The sequence below is a fragment of the Schistocerca gregaria genome, chromosome 8, assembly GCF_023897955.1.
Source record: "Schistocerca gregaria isolate iqSchGreg1 chromosome 8, iqSchGreg1.2, whole genome shotgun sequence".
NCBI lineage: Eukaryota > Metazoa > Arthropoda > Insecta > Orthoptera > Acrididae > Schistocerca > Schistocerca gregaria.
Window position 1 is genome coordinate 384526526 of NC_064927.1, and position 24608 is coordinate 384551133.

General features: G+C 38.4%; 1 protein-coding gene across 2 annotated transcripts in view; it reads left to right on the top strand.

The window, feature by feature from the left end:
* The window catches only part of LOC126284443 (cytochrome P450 302a1, mitochondrial), a 208313-nt gene that overhangs the window by 174377 nt on the left and 9328 nt on the right, over positions 1–24608 (top strand). For both annotated transcript variants that reach the window (XM_049983364.1, XM_049983363.1), the window contains one exon: positions 11568–11777. In XM_049983364.1, the coding sequence (XP_049839321.1) occupies positions 11568–11777 (210 nt within the window). The remainder of the gene's footprint in view (positions 1–11567; positions 11778–24608) is intronic.

Here is a 24608-nt window from a genome sequence, read left to right on the forward strand (position 1 = left end):
TATCCCATTATTGCTTCTTAACTAATAAATAAACACCTGCTCTGCATATTCACTGCAAAATTGATTCTACTGAAAAACACTCCACAGTAACAGATCCTTCTACTAAGGCTAACTTAACTCTAATTAGTGATCAGACAAAATTATCACTTAGAAAAACTATTATTTCAGTGTATTACATCAAATTGCTTAATATTCTAGTCTGAAGGACAGTACACATATAACTGATGCTTATTCTTTCCACACGTTACTGCAGGCAACTAGGTTTAAAGTTGTAATTCCATTATGTTAGAAAAGGCTGTACCATGACACACTTCTATAGGTACATAGTTATCTCAATATATTGATGGCACTGAGCACAAACACTTCTATTATACCACAATTAATATAAGATCTAGTATTAAAGATGGTTTCTTACTGCATATTGACTCTGCTGCTGCACTAAACACTAGAGAAACTTTTCTGAAATATTTCTGTACTAAAGAATCCTACTGCACAAAGTCACATGAAAGTCAAAAGATAGAATGTTATGATTCACTTATAAACTACAGATAGGATAGGAAAAGAGTTTGACTGCCGCAGGAAACATGATAAGCAAGACACACAATGAATCCAACACAGATTGTTGAACCACCTACTTGCCAATTGCACAAGGAATTAGTCCCAAATTTTACATCAATGCTGAGATTTTGAATCACCAATAAGTTGCACTCTAGCAGCTGTCCTGCTAATTCCACAGTTAATAGTACCTCTTCTTTCACACTCTTTGATACCTTATCAGTAGCACCAATAATTTTTATTCCAGAAACATACATCACCATACCTTCTGTGTTCTTACTAGATTCAAAAAATGCCCATGAAATGCCATTCAAGTCACTACCCCTGTTCAGTAAACACTTAACATGTATACCTTGTACACTTGTTATTACATGGTGCCACACTTCCATTTACTTACCATGAGATCCTCATACAACAAATCCTCATTAATCTTTTCTTTACTTAACGCATTGCCCTCATTATCAATTATAAATTCAAATACCCCATCCTCATCACTACTGGATTCATCATTGCTATCATCATTACAATTACAGTCAGAACCAGACCCAATGTCACTTACACTATGCTTTAGATCTTTTACCTCTTCCACATTTCTCTCTATTTTAGTAAATTTTGAATCTACATTTTTATTTACTTTTTCCAGTTTTTTCCTCACCACTACTGCACATTTGGTTTCTACCTCCATTTCAAATTCATTTTTAATCTGATCAATTTAGTTCTCAAGTTTAACTCTACTTTCAGCACATTGTTTATCAGAAACCTCCGCCTTCATGCTATTGTCATCAAAAAGCTTCTTTCTCTCTTCCACACATTTACGACTCATTGTTAATATCTCATTAGTATTATCACTATCTTTAACTAGCACATCAAACTTCTTATTTAATTCTGAAAGATTAGTGCTAACTACCTTAATTTCCCTTTTAATTTCTTTCTTCAGTTCATCCTTTAAGTTAACCATGTCAGCTTTCTTTTCCACCCTATTAATGTCTCCTTTTATGCTATTTTACACCCTAGTAATGTCTTCTTTCATACTCATGTTACTCAAACAACTCATTATAATTTGCCTTAACAACACTTCCAAATTTCTGTCTACCATAAACTGTTGCCCTTGCTGACTTTCGTTGCTGGATTCCTCCTCCTTAACTTTAATGATCTCACCCACTTCTGTACTGTTTTCATCCATTTTGCTCAGTTCACCATACAGTGTAGATGACGCTTTTATCATTTCATTTACATTAGGACTTTTGTCCCCATCATTCAAAGTTACATTCATGTTTTATTTATAATCATCTACAGAACCAATCCCACTTAGGTCTTTTTGTTCATTTAACAACTTAACCTCTACAGCTTTGTTTTCAGTCACACTGTCTTGTTTGTTAAGATCACTCATTATGTATCACTTAATACAAAACAGCTTTTGCAATGAATTACCTTGTTTTTAATTTTTCTTTTTGCTACCGCTCTGCTGTGGTTATCATCTCAACTCATCATCTGCTATAAGTTGTTATTCTCTTGGTGAGGCATCTAGTTTATCTCGATCAGCTGTGCCCACCTGTGTGCTGATTGGCTACTCCTGTACTCAATGGCTGCTTCCATAGAACCCACTTGATGATTGGCTGCTGCACCTACTTTGTTATGAAACCCCAGGACTGATTGGCTGTAACATCTCTTCCATTTAAAACTGTACTGTAAACCACTCGAGTTCACACTTCACTGTCAAATTTTGTGAGTTCTAGTTCATTGTGCCCACATACAATAGTCCTCATGTCAGGGCACCACATGAGATGGTGCTCACCTGCTTTCTTTAGTTCTTCATTTTTTGTCCTCGGTGTTGCCATACTGGTTGAATAATGGGTTGTGGAAGTGCAACTACTGTCTACTGTAAATGATGTAGCCAACAGATGCACAGTTGTGTTTCTCAGTCTTTTACTTTTGCTGTTCACAACCCCCCAGTACTACGCAGTTATATGGCCAGTGAATTATTGTTTAACTTTTGATAAGCCTCATTAATAGATTGCAGGTGGACATCCATATATCGCTACAATAGTTTATTATTGAACATCTACAAACAGTAAAACCCTAAACACAGTTCTTGAAGAATAGAAAGGTACATATGGAGCAAACTCTGTCATTGTCTTAACATATGGCCTAATTATCTAACACTTATTTCACAGTTAAGATGAAGCATTGTTGTTGTTCTAACCAACACAGGTTTCTCACTTGAAACTCGGCCGTGGACTGACAGTGTGGTGACCAAAAATTGGGATCTTATAAATCCTCACAATAATAGGTGCCAAAAATACACATTGAAGTTAAATTTACAGAAATTACAATTAAAACTTAACTCATTAAAGTAACTGAGTACATCAAAAAATTTGTTCCCTTTTAACAATTTCTTCTACTGCCAGGTTTAGGCTGAATTATTTGTTTAAATGATGAAATTAACTGATATCGGTATGCAAACAATACTTTTTACAAAACTATTAATTACTTTGAATTAATTATTTTGAATTTGCTAACATATTTTCGAATAGAACCAAACAGATACTTTAAGATTACTAGCATTTTGTCTTCCAAATGTTTACAATTATTGCAGAATTTGTATTTGTTTATATGTCAACAATAGAATTTAAGTTACAAAGCAGTTACTGATTTCAACTTATAACAAAAGATACTAAATAGGAATAGTCAAAATAAATTAGAAAACCAATTACATGCATAAAACTAATAAAACTAGTCACAAAATTAGATCTGGTGTTATATTCTTCAGAATTGAGGGCCAATCTTTCTCTTTTATGAAAATGCAGGTTAATGTTAATTAATGTTAATTAGTTTAAAGTTAAAAAAATTAATTCAGATGGCAAAACAAGAGGGGAAGTAAAAAATATCCCAGCTTGCTTTGTCACACATCCAACTTTGATCCACGCCCAAATCACCCTCTTTAAATTCCCAGAATTTCTTAACCTTGAACATTGCCTCACCATCTAACCCCAAATCCCTCAACATGCAAACTAACCTTACATCTTCAGAAAAAAGCACAGTCCCCCGCCTAAAAATGATCCCAACCTTATAATCCTACTTGCTGATGAAGTTTCCACCACTGTTGTTTTAAGGTGCAATGATTACCTGGCAAAAGGACTCTGTCAGCTGTCAGATTCACTCACTAACAAACCCTGCTGCAGTGACCCCATTCCAGAAATCCAGCAGGATCTCTACTCTCCCCTCAAATCCTTGGGCCCATCCCACAACATCTCCCTGAAGTCTATCTCTCTGCTCACCCTTACCACTCCCCGCACTCCTATCATCTACATACTTCTGAAAGTCCACAAACCCAACCCACCTAGGACCCTCCAGTGACTGGTAACTGTCCCCCCCTCCCCCCCCCCCCCCCCCCCCCACTGAGCGAATTTCAGTTTTTGGGTTTTTGTAGATAAACACCTTCAGCTTATTACCTGCTACCTACCATCCTACATATAATAGGTAACAGCCATTTCCTCTGCCAATTCTCGCAGTTCCTGTTCCCTTACCACATGGTGTCCTGCTCTTCACTATTGATGCTACCTCCCTTTACTCTAAGATCCCTAATAACAATGGTCTTACTGCTATTAAATACTACCTTTCCCAACACCCGACAGATTCCAGACGAACAGTCTCCTTCCTAGTTGCCATGACCAACTATATACTCACCCACAATTACTTGTACTTTGAAGGCGTTACCTACAAACAAATCTGGGGTATGGCTAAGAGCATCTGCATGGCACCATCCTATGCCAGCTTATTCATGGACCATCTATAGGAAGGTTTCCTAAACACCCAGAATCCCAAACCCCTCATCTGGTTCAGATTCAATGATGACATCTTCACGATCTGGATCGGGGTGAGGACACCCTATCCACATTCCTCCAGAACCTCAACACCTTCTGCCTCACTTGCTTCATCTGGTTCTGTTTAACCCAACAAGCCACCTTCCTCTATGTTGACCTCCACTTAAAGATGGCCACATCAGTACCTCTGTCCATATTAAACCTACCAACCACCAGCATTACTTCTGCTTCAACTGCCACCCATTCCATACAACCTAGCCACACATGGCCATGATATTTGCAGTGACAAGCAGTCCCTATCAAAATATACCAAGGGTCTCACTGAGGTCCCTTCCAACCTTGTGCAAAAACAGATATCCCATGCCTTATCTTTCCAGTCATTCACTACCTTTCAAAGTCCCACTGCCCAGCCACAGAGGAGCATTTCCCTCATGACTCAGTACCACCCAGGAATGGAGCAACTTAATTATGTTCTCCACCATGGTTTTAACTACCTCTTGTTGTGCCCTGAAATGAGAAACGTCATACCCACTGTCCTTCCCACAGTGCTATTTTGCCACCCACTGAACCTTCATCCTTGTCCATCTCTACACAACCCATGCTTCACGGCTCATATCCTGTAATAGACTCAAATGCAGGACCTGTCATCCTTCCACCAACGCCTACCCCAGTCCAGTCACAGATATCATCTATCCCATCAAAGGCAGGGCAACCTGTGAAACCTGTTGTGTTATCTACAAGCTAAGCTGCAACCACTGTGCTGCATTCTATGTGGACAACGCAACCAACAAACTGTCTGTTCACATGAATGTTTACTGACAAACTGTGGCCAAGAAACAACTGGACTGCCCTATTGCACACCACCCAACACAAGAGTCTACATTTCAGTGACTGCTTCACAGCCTGTTCCATCTGGATCCTTCCCACCAACACCATCTTTTCTGAACTGTGAGAGTGCGAACTCTCCCTGTGATATAGCCTACATTCCTGTAAACCTCCTGGCCTAAACATTAGTTAATTATTGTCTTTACCTATCTAGCTCCTTCCCTGTTTGCATTCCTGTACTACACAGACCTCTATTCCACAGACACTCACAGTCTTTTTACTTCTCTCCTTTCTGCTACTCCCCCTTCTCTCTACCCCAACCTCTGTCTAACCTCCTGACTGCACCTAGCTGCCTTACCCTCTCTCCATCCATCTTTGCACACTCCCACAAGCAACACCTAACTGTCCCCCACCCCTATCCTGCTATCCCTTCCCCTCCCTGCTCCAGCCTCCTCCTTACCCCTACCACCCAGTTGCCTCTCCCATCATGCACTGCTGCTGGCAGTCTGTCTTCAGTTACTAGATACTGTGGTCACATGTGTGTGAGTTGCTTTTGCATGAGTGTGTGTGTATGTTGTTTGATTTCTACAAAGGTCTTGTTGGCTGAAAGCTTACTTTCTGACAGTCTTTTGCTGTGCTGATTTGCAACTCAGCATCTCCGCTATATGGTGAATAGCCACTATCCTTTTGTAATATTGTTGTACATTTCTTAAGGACACTGACTGGGATCTTATCTAACAATGTGGATTTTTTTATTGTTTAATTGGTGTATTACTCATTCCACCTCTTTCTCTGTTGTTTGGAAGAGCACCATTGAGTGTGGTGGCTGGTACTGGTTTAGAATATATGTGTCTGGAAATTTATCTTGCAGTTTCTTAGCAGTGCCAATGAAATATTCATTCATGCAGTTCGGGTTGCTGATTTGAATATCTTTGTTTTTAATCTTTTTTTTCCAGATGTTTTTGTCCAACATTTGCTGTCTCCTGTTTGATTATGTTCCAGATTGCTTTGCTTTTGTTATTGGCCTTCAGTAATGTTTCAATAACTGCAAGTTTGTTTGCAGCTAGAAGTACCTTTCTATAAGTTCTCCAGTAATTTTTGTAAAATGCTGAATTGGTGTGTCAGTTTGGCTATTTTGGATGGATGTGAGATGCCTTAGAGTTTCAGAGGAGTTTTTGATACCGCTGTTCACCATATAATTTTTTTTCAGCCTTCAACAATGATGTGCAATATTTTGGGAAATCTTTCCTCGGATTTTAGTTTAAACATTGTCATGAACATTTTGTTTACGTTTGTTTCTGCATACCCTTCCTTCCACCTTTCATGTTGTAGCTGGAGTAAGAACTAACATACATTTGATTCTGAGAAGATGCTTTTGTATTCATTCAATTTGTTTGCTTATATTTGCTTTTAATATCTGCTAGAGATGATCTGATAGGCCTAGCTCTTGAGCAAGTAACTTTCAGTGCCTTCTTTCTATGTATGTTGCCTCTTAGTTTGTTATTGAGGAAGATCATTTGGTCACTCTAGTTAGATAGTTTACGAGTCATGTTGCAGCTTAGCTGCAGAGAATGCAGTATTCAGGTATGTACTACTAACAAATTCAGTTTTTGTTGTGTTCATATTTAAATATTTAAATCCCCACATATGAGAAAGTTCAGTTTTGGGCTTGATACTGTGCTCTGATTGAGTTTTGAGGGAAAAAAAAATGTCGGTATTAGCACTAGGAAATCTATATAAACAAAATACAATAAATTAATCATGTAAGTCCACTATCACCTAACATTGCATTTCCACTGGTCATTTGCTGAAATATAATGAAACAAAGATTGTGAGCCATAAGTCAAATCTTCAGAGCTCAATCATCAGTAAATCAGTGAAAATATGACTGCCTCAATCCCTTATGAATCGAGATGGAGGTTTCCAGTTAAATTCTACATTGGACTCAATTATTGTAAAACTTCATACTCAGCATAATCAGCATTATCCTGTGGGCTTACCTTGTGAAGACAATCATTCAGATATCAAAGAGGTGATCTTTCACCATGGATAGTGTGCAGAGACTTACAGCTGAAGCACATGTGCTCAAGCAACACATGCATAATACCAACCAGGACACCATGCATATACCACCAGGATCTTAAATAGGTGAGCTTAGTGTATTACTCATCAGTATTCACCTGAATATGACCAGAAGACTCTATGCTGAAATATTGTACCAGCAAGTTACAGACATCCAGCAGTTCCCAAAATTTTATAGAACTGTTTTCATATTTTTGAAAGCCCTCTTCGTAACTTGGTCTGTGAACGAGTGAATGACTGTGGAATATGACATAAGTGAATGAGTGATGACTGAATTAAGGCTGTTCATCACTCCGTACTGTAAACTATATGCAATTAATTACCCATATGATGTACATCCCCCCCATGAACCATGGACCTTGCCGTTGGTGGGGAGGCTTGCGTGCCTCAGCGATACAGATGGCCGTACCGTAGGTGCAGCCACAATGGAGGGGTATCTGTTGAGAGGCCAGACAAACGTGTGGTTCCTGAAGAGGGGCAGCAACCTTTTCAGTAGTTGCAGGGGCAACAGTCTGGATGATTGACTGATCTGGCCTTGCAACATCAACCAAAACAGCCTTGCTGTGCTGATACTGCGAACGGCTGAAAGCAAGGGGAAACTACAGCCGTAATTTTTCCCGAGGACATGCAGCTTTACTGCATGATTAAATGATGATGGCGTCCTCTTGGGTAAAATATTCCGGAGGTAAAATAGTCCCCCATTCGGATCTCCGGGCGGGGACTACTCAAGAGGATGTCGTTATCAGGAGAAAGAAAACTGGCATTCTACGGATCGGAGTGTGGAATGTCAGGTGACTACAGGGTTATAAACACAAAATCAAATAGGGGTAATGCAGGAGTAGGTTTAATAATGAATAGGAAAATAGGAATGCGGGTAAGTTACTACAAACATCATAGTGAACACATTATTGTGGCCAAGATAGATACGAAGCCCACACCTACTACAGTAGTACAAGTTTATATGCCATCTAGCTCTGCAGATGACGAAGAAATTGAAGAAATGTACAGTGAAATAAAAGAAATTATTCAGATAGTGAAGGGAGATGAAAATTTAATAGTAATGGGTGACTGGAATTGGAGTGTAGGAAAAGGGAGAGAAGGAAACATAGTAGGTGAATACGGATTGGGGCTAAGAAATGAAAGAGGAAGCCGCCTAGTAGAATTTTATATAATGGTAAGACAGAGATTTAGGAACCAGGTTATAAGTTGTAAGACATTTCCAGGGGCAGATGTGGACTCTGACCACAATCTATTGGTTATGACCTGTAGATTCAAACTGAAGAAACTGCAAAAAGGTGGGAAATTAAGGAGATGGGACCTGGATAAACTGAAAGAACCAGAGGTTGTACAGAGTTTCAGGGAGAGCATAAGGGAACAATTGACAGGAATAGGGGAAAGAAATACAGTAGAAGAAGAATGGGTAGCTCTGAGGGATGAAGTAGTGAAGGCAGCACAGGATAAAGTAGGTAAAAAGACGAGGGCTGCTAGAAATCCTTGGGTAACAGAAGATATATTGAATTTAATTGATGAAAGGAGAAAATATAAAAATGCAGTAAATGAAGCAGGCAAAAAGGAATACAAACGTCTCAAAAATGAGATCGACAGGAAGTGCAAAATGGCTAAGCAGGGATGGCTAGAGGACAAATGTAAGGATGTAGAAGCTTATCTCACTAGGGGTAAGATAGATACTGCCTACAGAAAAATTAAAGAGACCTTTGGAGAGAAGAAAACCACGTATATGAATATCAAGAGCTCAGATGGCAACCCAGTTCTAAGCAAAGAAGGGAAGGCAGAAAGGTGGAAGGAGTATATAGAAGGTTTATACAAGAGCGATGTACTTGAGGACAGTATTATGGAAATGAAAGAGGATGTAGATGAAGACGAAATGGGAGATTCGATACTGCGTGAAGAGTTTGACAGAGCACTGAAAGACCTGAGTCGAAACAAGGCCCCCGGAGTAGACAACATTCCATTAGAACTACTGACGGCCTTGGGAGAGCCAGTCATGACAAAACTCTACCAGCTGGTGAGCAAGATGTATGAGACAGGCGAAATACCCTCAGACTTCAAGAAGAATATAATAATTCCAATCCCAAACAAAGCAGGTGCTGACAGATGTGAAAATTACCGAACTATCAATTTAATAAGTCACAGCTGCAAAATACTAACGCGAATTCTTTACAGACGAATGGAAAAACTGGTAGATGCGGACCTCGGGGAGGATCAGTTTGGATTCTGTAGAAATGTTGGAACACGTGAGGCAATACTGACCTTACGACTTATCTTAGAAGAAAGATTAAGAAAAGGCAAACCTACATTTCTAGCATTTGTAGACTTAGAGAAAGCTTTTGACAATGTTGACTGGAATACTCTTTTTCAAATTCTAAAGGTGGCAGGGGTAAAATACAGGGAGCGAAAGGCTATTTACAATTTGTACAGAAACCAGATAGCAGTCATAAGAGTCGAGGGGCATGAAAAGGAAGCAGTGGTTGGGAAAGGAGTGAGACAGGTTTGTAGCCTCTACCCGATGTTATTCAATCTGTATATTGAGCAAGCAGTAAAGGAAACAAAAGAAAAATTCAGAGTAGGAATTAAAATCCATGGAGAAAAAATGAAAACATTGAGGTTCGCCGGTGACATTGTAATTCTGTCAGAGACATCAAAGGACTTAGAAGAGCAGTTTAACGGAATGGATAGTGTCTTGAAAGGAGGATATAAGATGAACATGAACAAAAGCAAAACGAAGATAATGGAATGTAGTGGAATGAAGTCGGGTGATGCTGAGGGAATAGATTAGGAAATGAGACAGTTAGAGCAGTAAATGAGTTTTGCTATTTGGGGAGCAAAATAACTGATGATGGTCGAAGTAGAGATGATATAAAATGTAGACTGGCAATGGCAAGGAAAGCGTTTCTGAAGAAGAGAAATTTGTTAACATCGAATATAGATTTATGTACCAGGAAGTCGTTTCTGAAAGTATTTGTTTGGAGTGTAGCCATGTATGGAAGTGAAACATAGACGATAACTAGTTTGGACAAGAAGAGAATAGAAGCTTTCGAAATGTGGTGCTACAGAAGAATACTGAAGATAAGGTGGATAGATCACGTAACTAATGAGGAGGTATTGAACAGAATTGGAGAGAAGAGGAGTTTGTGGCACAACTTGAGAAGAAGAAGAAGGGACCAGTTGGTAGGGCACGTTCTGAGGCATCAAGGGATCACAAATTTAGTATTGGAGGGCAGCATGGAGGGTAAAAATCGTAGAGGGAGACCAAGAGATAAATACACTAAGCAGATTCAGAAGGATGTAGGTTGCAGTAGGTACTGGGAGACGAAGAAGCTTGCACAGGATAGAGTAGCATGGAGAGCTGCATCAAACCAGTCTTAGGACTGAGGACAACAACAACAACAACATGATGTACATTAGAAAAAATATTTATCTATATACCACAAATAGGTCAATAAATGAGCATGGAATTGGAGCCTTCCAGAGGAAATTAAAGATGCAAATGACCCAGCACTTCTAGCCAAAGGCTTAAGGAACATTTTTGAATAACACTTAATATATCATAAATGAAGTGCACCCTGGTAGCTGAGTGGTCAGCACAGCAGAATGCCATGCCATGAGGCCCGGGTTCGATTCCCGGCTGGGTTGGAGATTTTCTCCACTCATGGACTGGGTGTTGTGTTGTCTTCATCATCATCTTATCCCCATTGACATGGAAGCCGTTGAAGTGGCGTCACCTAAAAAGACTTGCACCAGGCGACTGGTCTACCCGACGGGTGGCCCTAGCCCCACAACATTTCATTTCAGCATAAATGAATAGTTAAAACAGCCCTCAACATCCCAATAACTATCCCTAAACTACAATATGTAACTTTATTCCCATATATGTGTATTATGGAAAAATATATATTAATGACATAACTAGGAATGCTATAGAACTAAGTATGTAAACCTCCAAAAAATGTAAGAAATTATGTTCATTATTTAATAAGAGCATTGTATCAACCACTGACAAAATCCTTACAATACAAATTGTACCAAGGATGAGTAAATAAATATATAATTAGAAAATCCATTACCTCTGTATCATGTAAGGAGAGGAGAATATGAGACAACAGATGAAGAATACTAATGATTTAATTTTTAAAATCCAAAATTTTCATTGATGACATGTTTGAAAATGAAATTCAGTAACTCATATAGAAAAGTAGTAAAATGTAAAAAAATATTCAGAATATTGATCATAAAAATTAATATACATGTTTTGTATTTCAGACTGTGGTTGTGACACAAAATCAAGTATCATGTCGGCTACCAGAGTATTTTCCAGACCCAGATCGCTTTGTCCCAGAAAGGTGGCTGAAAGGACATGCTTTGTATCATGGTAGTGTCAGTCCATACCTGGTACTTCCTTTTGGGCATGGACCACGCAGCTGTATTGCTCGCCGCCTAGCAGAGCAAAATATGCAAATTCTGTTGCTGAAGGTATGTGAGCTGCAAACAAACTGAAGATAATTGTTACTGCCTTTTATTGTTTCCCCACTAAATGTGTATAGAAAAAGACTTCAAGTGTCTCTTTATTACCATTTTATTTCCAAGAAGTTGGGCTTCACCTTTCTGTTCCTGAGCCCAGTTTAGAGGTGGAATGAAATAAATGAATGAGAACTAAAATATAATGTCTCCATGATAATAAAGTAATTAAATGTCACAAACTGGGTAAAAAAATTAGATTTGAATCAAGCAAAGTGAGCTGTCTTTAGTAGCTCATATAGAACAATGAACCATTTGCAATGAGAAAATGGATACGAGTTAATATTTTGTCTGGGAATCAAATGTTTTGAAGAATTTTCAACAAAAATTTGCCCTTGAGAAACAAAGCATTGATATCAACTTGATATTTGCTGGTGAGACTGTGACTAATATATTTGGTAGTTAGGTTTTCACTTATCCTTGAGCAGCTTCTGCATTCTGGTTGGTTGCATTCTGATTGCCTGCTACAGAAGAGATGCTTTTGGGATCCACCGCTCATTCCATTTACTTTATAGACTGATCAGGCTTGTCAACTTAATAAAACTGAGAAATTTAGATACTGAAAGATGTATTAATATTGCACTCGGATATTGGTGTTAACCGGAACTTTGTTGGTGAGCATATTTTTGCATTCTCATACCAGAGTGTTTTTCTATTTGAGATCTGGTGGACTCATATCTACATATACATCTACACGATGTTCTACAAATCACTGTGGAATGCATGACAGACAGCAGTCACCATTGTATCACTTGTTAGGGTTTCTTCCAGTTCCATTTGCAGTGGATTGTGGGAAGAGTGTCACAATGTAGTCAGTGAAGTGGAGTGGACTTGATAGTCCCCGGTATTAGCATCACTGTCTGGTTTAACTGCAGTTCTGCATGCCATGTTTACAACAGTTCAGCCAAGTGGGTACAAAGTATGTGGTACAGAGCCCAGTGAAGCTGATTGCAGGATCTTTGTTTGTACTCTTCAAGAGGTGACTCTTATTTGTGAAGAATATTGTTTCATACTCCAGGCAGTGCAGGGAAGATACCGATTGTACAGTAGATATATGTCCAGTTTGACATATAGTTAAGATGCCTATTGGACTAGATTGATAGTTTAATGTTAACAAGCATGTTTCAAATGTTGAAGTATTGCATTTCAAGTTTTCTCATGTTAGGACAATCAGTTTTCTGAAGTAGATAGGCCAACACCTCCTCATGATGCTCCTGGATAAGTACATTTGACAACTCAAAAAAAGTGGGTCACCCCTGAATTCCATTGTGTAGGCCGCACCTGACTGTACATAGCATAACTGTGCTGCAGGTCCTCTAATCCTGCAGCAGTACAGTTGTTCGACTATACACAGTGGTTACAACAAGAGATCACAAGAAAACACTGCTCATTATGGCAGTTAGTCCAGATATAAGCTAATGCCACTATACAACAGATATTAGAAAACATGTTGTTAGAGATGAGACAGTCCTTAACATTTTTAATCCTCGAGCAGCCATGCCGATTTTCGTAACATGAGCAGGCATGCGGTGCACTTTGTACACATGCAGTCAAAAGCTGTCAAGGGAAACACGTATGAGTTAAATCATAGTTTAATTTTAGTTTATTTAAACAACAATATAAGAAACTTATATTACATTGATAATTTCCTATTTGATTTAAACGAATAAGAAACTTTCATACCATTCTATTGCTGCAGCTGACATACCAATCTATTCCAACACTTTTCAGCACATACTGAACAAAAATGTTCTTTCATTGCAATATGAAAGGACAAAGGCTTTGTACATTGATGAAGTATCAGTTATCACAAAGTTCCTTCCATCCACACAGTTAATTGTCTTGCGAATTTTCGGGAAATGCTTTACACTTCTCACATGTATGCACTGTTTTTACATATCATTTGCAAACAAAGCTGTGGCATGAGTTACACCTTACGGTAGTAGATATATTTCTTGCTCATCCACATGTCACACACCAGCACCTTTTCTTGGTGGTAGGCTCCTTAATTCTTTAACACGTTGATCTTTTGTATTTCTCGAGGAAAGTTGCAATGTCAGCATTAAGTGAAGGAATACTAGCTCTTTCCACTAGTTGAGGCTTCATAAGAGACAGTGCTAAATCTTTCAAGAAAATTCTTACCTTCTTTTTTGGATTTGCCTCATTTGCATGGAAAAATATTTGATCATTTATTCCTACTATATACATTAGAACATAGAATAAAATCAATGGCAATCTTTTTGTCACCTGTGTGATGGAATATGCACCTACCAGTTGATTGACTGTGTGGACTTGTCCCTTTGTTATATTGTCATCTAAAACTATCTCTGGTGTACCTGAAATCATGCGTAGTTGAAAGTAATATAACTGCCTTGTTTTGTTTTGGCACATATGAGACTAGCATCATATCATTCTGAAAACCAAATAGAGAGGAGTGAATAGTCCTACATTTCCCAGGTAAGAATTCTCGTCGGATCTCACATTTGTTTTTTCTCAATGTACCAATGCATGTTAGTTGCTTTTTCAAAAGGGAGTTGGCTATGGCATTGCTAGCATACCAATTACCCATTGTAATGTTTATTCCTGAGCCTTCAGTGTAAGTAAATAGTCTTTGAACAATATCACAGGTAGAATTAGAAACATTTTATGGTCCTTTAGGTTGTTTTCCACAATACACTTCAATATTACTAATGAAGAATGTTTTAGCATCTGTTAAAATAAAAATCTTTATCCCATAGTTTGCTGGTTAGTTCAGGATATGCTGAACAAAAAGGACAGCGACCCCATGAAGCTTGCAACTTTTCATATACTGTCACAAATTGTCCAATGCTATAAGTGGTCTTGCATTATTGAAGCAAGTTTATCAGTTACTTTTCTTTCTTGCCTTGTACTCTTGCCATCAAAACAGATACATTGTAAAAGGAACAGAAATCTTCTACAGCTCATCACACTCTCATAATTTCCATGCCAGTACCATGTGCTGCCCACAGTTCAAAGACATTTGTGTGGTTTGCTTTCTTGGTTAAAATGAGATACAGCAATCCCAACAATGCTGTTATTTCATACCTTGTAGTTTCATTATCACCCCTTTTCTGAAATATTGTACACATTCTTTGTTAGATTGAATGTATATGTTCGTGTATTTTACAATTTCGTCAATCCTTTCCAGACTAAGCATTGTCCATAAAGCCTCTGTTTCACTTATGATCCCTCTGGCAACATGCATAGGCCCAGAGAATATTTTCGCAATATGCTTTCTTTTTGTTTTTGAAGTCACATTAGGACATATTTTATTCCATTTACACATTTCGTCCCCCACAATGAAAATACCACCAGTGGAGAACGGCCCTTTACAGTCATCATCTGAATCATGGACTTGACCAGAATCTGAATTGTGGTCACTTCGAGTGATAAATTCTTCTACTTTTACAGAGCTGTCATTGTTTTCGTTGCCTGGCACAGAGTTGAAATCTGGATCCTTGTTGAGTAACCAATCAGGCTTGTGGTTTGTCAGCTTTGATCTTGCCTTGGACAGAAATATATCCACTTGTTATATGCTTTCTTTTGATTCAACTAAAAAGGATCAAAATAAAAGTGAAGGAAAAATCACTTACATGTCCAGGCATGTGGCATATTTTGTACACTAAGATGAAACACAGTTTTTTTTAAATTACTGTAGGCCACATGAACCAATGACAGCACAACTTCTCACTGTGCTAGCTGAAAAAATAATGCAGGGATAGGTAGAGGCTTGCTATTGTAAAATAACAATGGAACTGTACACGACTGTGTTATTTGCAGTTGGCGCACTTTACAAAGGCTTGTCCGCATGAGGGGGTAAATTAAACATCATTACAATAAGTGACACTGCAGAAGTCTTATCACATCCACTAAATAACAACACAAGTTTTTGTTTGTTATCTGAATTTGAATCCACTGTTAACTAAACAAAGCTTGCATGACTGATTGAGACTTGACTAGGCATAAAAAGTATTGAAGTGTTCACCAGTATCAATTTAGAAGGCAGAATGTCTGAGTGGGGAAATAAATGACAATACATTTAGAACTGCACCAGAAATCCCCTGATGCTTACATTGCCTCAGGGAAGTAATCATGAAAGGTATATAATGAAGACCAACACACAAGTGTGACACACCATGAGGTAAAATTGTGGTGATGGACAGGAGTAGAATCCAGTACCTATTGAATAAGTTCACCAACAGTGTGATACTGGAATGATGATACACATGATGTTTGCCTGGCAGGGATTTGAACTTGGCACCTTTCGCTATTGTCTTACAGCTACGAATAGACATGAAATATTTATTGTTTCTTCACCAGTAGCGAGATGTGCACATGTTGAACTGGAGGTAATGCAACAAATAGTTCCATGCTGCTGCAGACTCCAACTCACGCATATTATCATTGTTGACCACACACAAAGAGGTGCCAAGTGTCAAATCCCTTTCACTAGTAGTTAGGATCACACTGTTTGTAGAGACCTAGAGGAGTCTGGCATCATGTGGAAACAACAAAATGATTGGACAGTATCATCTTGAAGGGTTCAAATCCAGAGAAAAATTGGAATCAGAGCTCAAATCCAAGACCAGTGCCAATATATTCTAAATCTCAAGTTCACTTAAAATAAGAAATGACGGTCCTAAGATGACACATGATGATTTGTTCATGAAATAGAATAACATTACTACTATAAGAAAGCTTACTAGAGACAGAGTTTCTGCAAACAGCGACTTCCACTACTGATAGCCAAAACTAATCAAACTCTGTTCCAGTCAGCAGCAAGTGTTGATTTGCAACCACAGCACAATCCTGTGTTCTTTACTTTGCATTACTGGAGGTGAAGAGGTTATGTTTGTAGCTGTTAAAAACAAGTATCCCCAGAGGCAATCAAACACACTCCTAAGCCATTACAAACTAGCCTCAGTCCAGCCAACCACCAAATTTCATTTTTATCATAATGGGGTACACAGCACGCTTCACAAGCAGTGTTGACTTCCACTTGAGCTTTTGTTGTGAATAATCCATTCATAATCTAATGGCTGGATTCATGCAGTGTGAACACAAAGCTGTGATACCAAAACCCATCCTTTTCCTTTCCTTTAAGCCATTTCCCATGTGTCTGCTAAGAGAATCAATCTGAAAGAAGGTCAAACACAGTTTTGTTCATTTTCTAACCAGCCAGTAACAGAAACATATTGCGGAAACATGTTTGTTAAAGGGCTTGTGGGTGTTTTACATGGTTAAACCAGTTTCAGTGCCTTCAGCCAGTGGCTGCTTGATACAGACTGGCAACCACCCAAGTGATCAGAATGCATAGGGTATAGAGCCTGTGATCTCCAGCAGACTTTCATGTACTTAAAGTACCAATATAACATTATGTAACATTGCCTATGATATAATACTATGTTTCAGGATACTCTGTAGCAATTTTGTATGTCATGTTAATATAAACTTATTTAAATGTGGTCTTATTTTGTTCAAGTTTGTAGTATAGCTTGTGCAATGACAAGTTGAATATTTCTCATTTTTGATGTTATAAAGAGCATCATTTGTGCATTAGAAAATGAAGTCAAAAACAGAGTGAAGTCTGATATGTGTTACATTGTGTTCTTTTTCTGTTTAATAAAAGGGAGAAAGCAGTTGAGGCAGTTTGAAACACCTGTGCCCTGTATGGAGTGTGTTATTGAGAAAGTCAAGTTGTATTGTTTCAAATATGATCATTGTGAGATAAATTGATCACCACATTTAGGAAGACAAACGGGCGTTAATGCAGGATGTTTCTCCAGTTTTCTAGTATGGCCAATGATGATGTATCTGATAACTGGCAATGTGATGACCAATTAACCTTCATGTAACACTTGCCTTCAGTAATGATATTGAGGTTAAGAGAAAGGAAAGAGGATTACAGTACAACACCTTGTCAAAAACCAGATTAGATGTGGAGCAGATTCTCCAACTGGGAAGGAGTGTGAAGGAAGGTGGCTGCACCCTTTCAAAGTATTGGTCTTGGCATTTGCCGTAACAGATTTGAGGAGATTACTGTCAACCTAAATCAGTGTGGTCTGATGGCAGTTTGAAGTACCTTATGATACCTTCATAAGGAGAAAATAGTGGGTAAGCCATACCGAACATTATCTCAAATGATGGCCTGTATACATCCACAAAATGTGTTGTTGTTGATACACATTTGGTGGCACAAAGATGATGTTTTGTGTTATGAACTGTTTCACAGGGACATGTCCTTTGCAGTTGGCATTTGTTTCCAAAAAATGAGATGCCTTGCAGTTTCAGAGTAACAGCCACGTTGGTGAAGATGCCTGCTGCACATCTTCTAAGCTGGCACCCACATGTTTTTACCTTTTTGCCTCTTGTTGATCAACCAGCAAGAAAGTTAATTTTTGTTTCCTTGTGTTTTTTGTTTTGGTGATTGTGCTTTAAATGTGGCTCATCTCAGAATCAGCAAGTCGCTACCTGCACTGTGCATCTCAGGTGGTTTGGGATAATGAGGTGAAATATATTGTTGAGAATTTCTCTAATATTTGTGTCTATTTTGTTCAATAACCTAACAGGAAATGCTATAAATATGCACTACACTAATACAACTGGTGTCCCATCATAGTACCATACAGTGAATGGCTATCTTAATTAAACTTGAATTCTCATATTGAAGTAACTCTACCAAACTACAATGTAAATATGATGATGTGGCTGTGAGAGCAGTTGCTGAATGAAACACATTCAACAGAGAATTAAGTGATATGATTTCATTAACTGATTTGTAAATTTTGATTAGCAGTTCTGCCATATTCTCAACCCCAGATCTACTGGTTACTGAATGTAGCAACATGTCTTATTACACCAAAATTTCTAACGATGTCATTTTGAGTTCAATACAGTTATTTGTAGCTCTGTCACAGAGGAGATAAAATCTTACTTTCACACCAGTTTGGAACTGAGAGCTACTGCCTCTTACTCTTCACAGTGTGTCAACATTCTTGTGGATTAAGTGATCAACTGCAGCATTCATTGCCTCCTCCTTGCCCCGGTGCTGGCTGATACAGATAATTCACAATGAAGTCAATGATATTAATCATAGTTGTTGTGTGAAAGTAATTTATGCTTTCTGTAAAGTTATGTTTGGTAAGTTGATGACACACCAAAATGAAATTCATTCAGAATATTTGATTGGTATACCATGCATATATCAGGTGAATCTTACGAGATAATCATGTCATTCAAGGCAGCATCAAAACTATCACAGTATTGGCAGACATGTTCCACTGTGTTGTCATGATGCTATCATACTTTTAGCAGAAGAATTATGTTTCTACTGGCGGTGTCTTTCATGAGTGGGCTAACAGTTTACGAGTGCATCTTGTGCATCAGTGATGCAGCAGCTTAATTGCTTTTCCTACCGCATCATGATGAATATTCTAGCATTTATGGCTAGAGAAAAGAATGGAAAGTTGCACAGACCACTGCAGTACATATGAAAGAAAATAAGCATAATCCACTGAGTTACAGATCCATTTAATTGATTTTGACATGTAGCAAGATGTGTGAACAATTACTTTGTTCCAATGTTAAAAAATACCATGAAATATATTACATATTGACATGAAACTAACATGCATTTGGCATTTGGAAATCATCACTCTTGTGAGACACACTTGGCACTTTATTCACATGGTGTACTGCACATAGGGGGGCTCAAATTGCCTCCATGTTTATAGGTCAGTTGTGCAACTGAATTCATGATTTCCTGCCTGAAAGCTCACAGTTCACAGCAACTGATGGGATGTCACCTAGTGAAATGAAAATAATGAGTGTGATTCTGCAAGTAACATGATATGGACCTTCTGCTATTTCTAATTTATGTAAACTATTTAGCAGTCAGAATGTGTCTCATAGATTTGTGGCAGGTAATGCTACTATATAGTAAACTCCTCAAAAGAGCAAAGTGAGTTGCCAAATGGTGTTGAAAATTTATCTTCACAGTGCAAAAGGTGACAATTGACCATAAACTATAAAATGTGTGAGGTTTGCCACATGATTACTAAGAAGATTTCATCAAGCTTCGAGAAATTGAGAAGTAACACAAATTTTTGGGTTATAGATCTAATGAAAGACCTAGGAGTTACAGACATAAACAATGTAACTGGAAAACATCACATGTTGTGGCAAAGGTGAAACAAATGTTGAGGTATTGACCAATCCTTAGAAGACCCAAGAAATCTACTAATGTGTTTGCCAGCACTATAATTGTTCAAGATCTTCTGATATATCGCTGAGCACTGTGTGATCATTACCTGAGGGGATTGATTGAGGACATCAAAAAACATTGACAGAAGACAGCTGATTTTGTATTATAGCAAATTATGGGAGAGACTGTCACATATATTTTTCTTTTTTGCTTGAAGTGGAGGGGAGGGGGCAGTGGGACAAGTTGGGGACACAATATTAAATGTGAAATGTGTGAAATGTGGTTTATTAGTCTAATTACATACATTATACAGATCATATGATCTATTGTACAGGAGACATGCCAAGTTTAGCAAAAATATAATGTATAATGATTTACAGAAATTCTTTTTACACTATTTTAAGAATAGTGCCAATAAATACAACACTGTAAATTAACAGTTTACCAATTTCGTTTGTTGTACACTGACAACACTGCAATATTAGCTATAGATTTTTATTGTTCAAAGTGTCACTGTCTTCAATGAATTTTTCAATGATGTACTAACATTTTTCTATTAAAATATTAAATATTAAAATATTTTGGATTAAACTTTTCAGTGAACCAAGGTCCATTTTTAATATGTATAGAAAATCATACAATAGAAAAGATTCCAGATAGTATAGAAAATGTTCTGAGGAAACTTGAATCCTACCACAGTTATTTTGAATCTATTATACAGTATGGCATAATTTTCTGGAGAAACTCTAAAAGCAGCACAAGGCTACTAATTCTTCAGTAGAAAATCATTAGAAACATGTGTGCTGTGCACAAAAATGAGTCATGTCAGCCATTGTTCAAGAAATTAAAAATACTAAGAATTACTTCATTGTACATTTTTGAAATTCTGATTTTTGTATATAATAATCAACATAATCTAGAAAAGTTCCATTTTAAGCATAGCTATGGTACTCGTCGCAAGGAAAACTTCAAATTTCCTTTGCATCACTCTATGCTCAGACACCACTGTACATGGGGCTGAAAATATATAATATTTGAACACGATTTACAATAATATCACCCTGAAACCTAATTCGAGAAATTTCTTGAATTTTAACATTGACTCCCAACTCTGATTTCACAACAGACCACTGCCTTTGTTTTATTTCTTTGTTTATTCATGAATATATAAATATACCATTTGCCAGTTTTTTTGCTGCCTTATCACTGTTTTTGAATATAATCTTATAGCACTTAAGTTACAAAATTAGTGTTTCTATTTACTTTGAGTTCATTGTGCAGCTGTCTTTTTCTGACACTTGAAATTTTTATGCCTAGTGTAATCCAATTTCATTTATTCCTGACTCTCTTTTGATAAAATGTTGGGGGAAATATTTCATTGAATACACCCAAAAAACAATCTAGTAATTTATCAAAATTTTTGTTGCTTGAATCACAGTGGTCCAAAGTCCAGCTTATAACACTTAAATTATCACTAAACAACTCTAAATTTTCACTGCTGAAATTCATTCTTATATAAGATTCAGATTTTAGTTTCTCTGTTTTGGGGAACTCTATAAACAAAACTGAGTGATTAGATATCACTAGATCTAGGCAAAACTCCCTTATATCATCAAACTGATAATTTGTAATAATATTATCTTTGCAAGCTGCTGAGTGGAAGTTTTCTCAAGTGCATTTTGCTGGAAGTCATTGAACCTAATGTATTCAGTGTAGCCCATCTTTTCGCAGACACTTATCACTTAAAAATTTATTAGAGTCTACAAAAATTGCACCCAGCTCGTCACACTGTTCCCTGATTCCACTGTTTATCTTATTTATGTATGTATCACTTACACATTTTCACTGTGGCATGTTATTTCTATGACATTTCAACTACCATCTTTCTCCCCCAAATGCAAATAGTTGTTGTCATCTTCATGCAAAGGATGATATTACAACTGCAATAACATAAGAGAAATTAGAACTTGCACATAAAGATTTTGATGTTCCTTTTTCTTGAGCTTCATACTTGAGTGGAACGGTCAAGAAATTGAAGCAATTTTGTGAACCTTTTATGAAACACTTAATTGCGAGTTACAGAGTATTGCAATGTAAATGAAGTGCCTCAGCAGAACATAATTTCCATTGTGTGGCACTTATTGTTTCAGAGACACTGAGTACACTTTATAGTTGTTCAAAAAGTGAATGATATACTACGTATACACAATTATTTAGCAAGGTTGCCACCCAAACTGTTTACTTTTAAAATCTGCTTAGTTATCTTGATAGGATACACATTTTTGAAGGCTATATCTGATGCAGTGCACTTAGAAGAAAGAAGAGTTTCCTGCTTGATGTGATAGCCTTCTAGTTAAAATATTTTGTGGTAGCTATGTTTATCATGGGGGAAATGGCCTTGCCGCAGTGGATACACCGGTTCCCGTCAGATCACCAAAGTTAAGTGCTGTTGGGCATGACTGGTACTTGGATGGGTGACCATCCTTGCCGCTGTGCACTGTTGCCGTTTTTCGGTGTGTGTGTGTGTTTATCATAAGTGTGTTTTTAACTTATTTTTTGTTAAATATTTGAATGAAATGTCAAAGGTAGATGTGACTCCCATGTTATAGCAAAATAGCTCTAGCTTTGCTATTTTATACTACAGACTTGGGTAGGGTAGATGAAAGTTTGAGCCTTGAAGTGGTGAGCATGGCTTTGTGGCCAGGGCTTGTATTAGTTGTGTGCATGATGGGAGTGGTGACTGGGTGTGGGTAAAGAGAAGACTGGGGTGGGGATGGGGAGGTATAGTAGGGTAGGGGTGGCAGACAGAGTAGTGCTGCTGGGGAGCATGCAGGGATGAAGTGGAGAGTGTGTAGGGCAGTTATGTGCAGTCGGGAGGTTAGACGGAGGGCAGGGTGTAGGTGAGAAGGGGGTATGTAGCAGAAAAGAAAGAAGTAAAAAGACTGGGTGTGCAGGTGGAGTGAGGGCTATGTAGTGCTGGAATGGGGACAAGGAAAGGGGTTGGATGGGTGAAGACAATGACTAACAAAGGTTGAGGCCAAGAGAGTTACAGGAATGTAGGATATAGTGCAAGGAAAGTTCCCACTTGCACAGTTCAGAAAAGCTGGTGTTGGTGTGAGGGATGCATATGGCATAGGATGAGAAGCAGTCATAGAAATGAAGGATGTCGTGTTTGGCAGGGTGCTTGACAATAGGGTGATCTTGGCCACAGGTTGTCGGTGGCCATTCATATGGACAGGCAGCTTGTTGGTTGTCATGCTCATATAGAATGCAGCGCAGTGATTCCAGCTTAGTTTGTAGATCACATGAATGGTTTCACAGGTAGCCTTGCCTTTGATGAGATAAGTGATGTTTGTGACCAGACTGGAGTAGGTGGTGGTGGGAGGATGTATGGGACAGGTCTTGCATCTAGGTCTATTGTAGGGATATGAGCCATGGGGTAAGAGGTTGGGAGCAGGAGTTGTGCAGGGATGGACGAGTATATTGTATAGGTTCTGTGGACAGCAGAATACCACTGTGGGAGGGGCGGGAAGGATAGTGGGCAGGACATTTCTCATTTCAGGGGACAAGGAGGACTAGTTGAAACCCTGACAGAGAATGTAATTCAGTTGCTCCAGTCCTGGGTGGTACTGAGTTATGAGGGGAATGCTCCTCTGTTGCCAAATGGTGGGACTTTGGGAGGTGGTGGGAGACTGGAAAGATAAGGCTTGGGAGATTTGTTTTTGCACAAGTTTGGGAGGATAATTACACTCTGTGAAGGCTTCAGTGAGACTCATGGTATACTTTGGGAGGGATTGCTCATCACTGCAGATGTGATGACCACAGGTGGCTAGGCCGTACAGAAGGGACTTCTTGTTATGGAACGGGTGGCAGCTGTCGAAGTGGAGGTATTGCTGGTGGTTAGTAGGTTTGATATGAATGGAGGTACTGATGTAGCCATCTGTGAGGTGTAGGTCAACATTTAGGAAGATGGCTTGTTGGGTGGAGTAGGACCAGGTGAAGCAAATGGGGGAGAAGTTGTTGAGGTTCTTGAAGAATGTGGATAGTGTATCCTCACCTTCAATCCAGATCACAAAGATATCATCAGTGAATCTGAACAAGGTGAGAGGCTTAGGATTCTGGGTGTTTAGGAAGGATTCCTCTAGATGGCCCATGAGTAGACTGGTGTAGGATGGTGCCGCACATACCCCGGATTTGTTTGTAGATAGTGCCTTCAAAGGAGAAGTAACTGTGGGTGAGGATATAGTTGGTCATCATGACTAGGAAGGAGGTAATTGTTTTAGAATCTGTCAAGCATTGTGAAAGGTAGTGTTCAGTAGCGATCAGGCCATGGGTGTTAGGGATGTTAGTGTAAAGGGAGGTGGCATCCATAGTGATGTGTGGTAAAGAGACAGAAACTGTGGAGAATCGGTGGAGGAAATAGTTGGTATCTTTTATATAGGAGGGTAGGTTCTGGGCATTAGGTTGAAAGCGTTGGTCTATGAGAGCAGAGATTCTTTGAGTGGGGGTACAGTAACTGGCCACAATGGGCATCCTGGATGGTTGGGTTAATGGACTTTAGG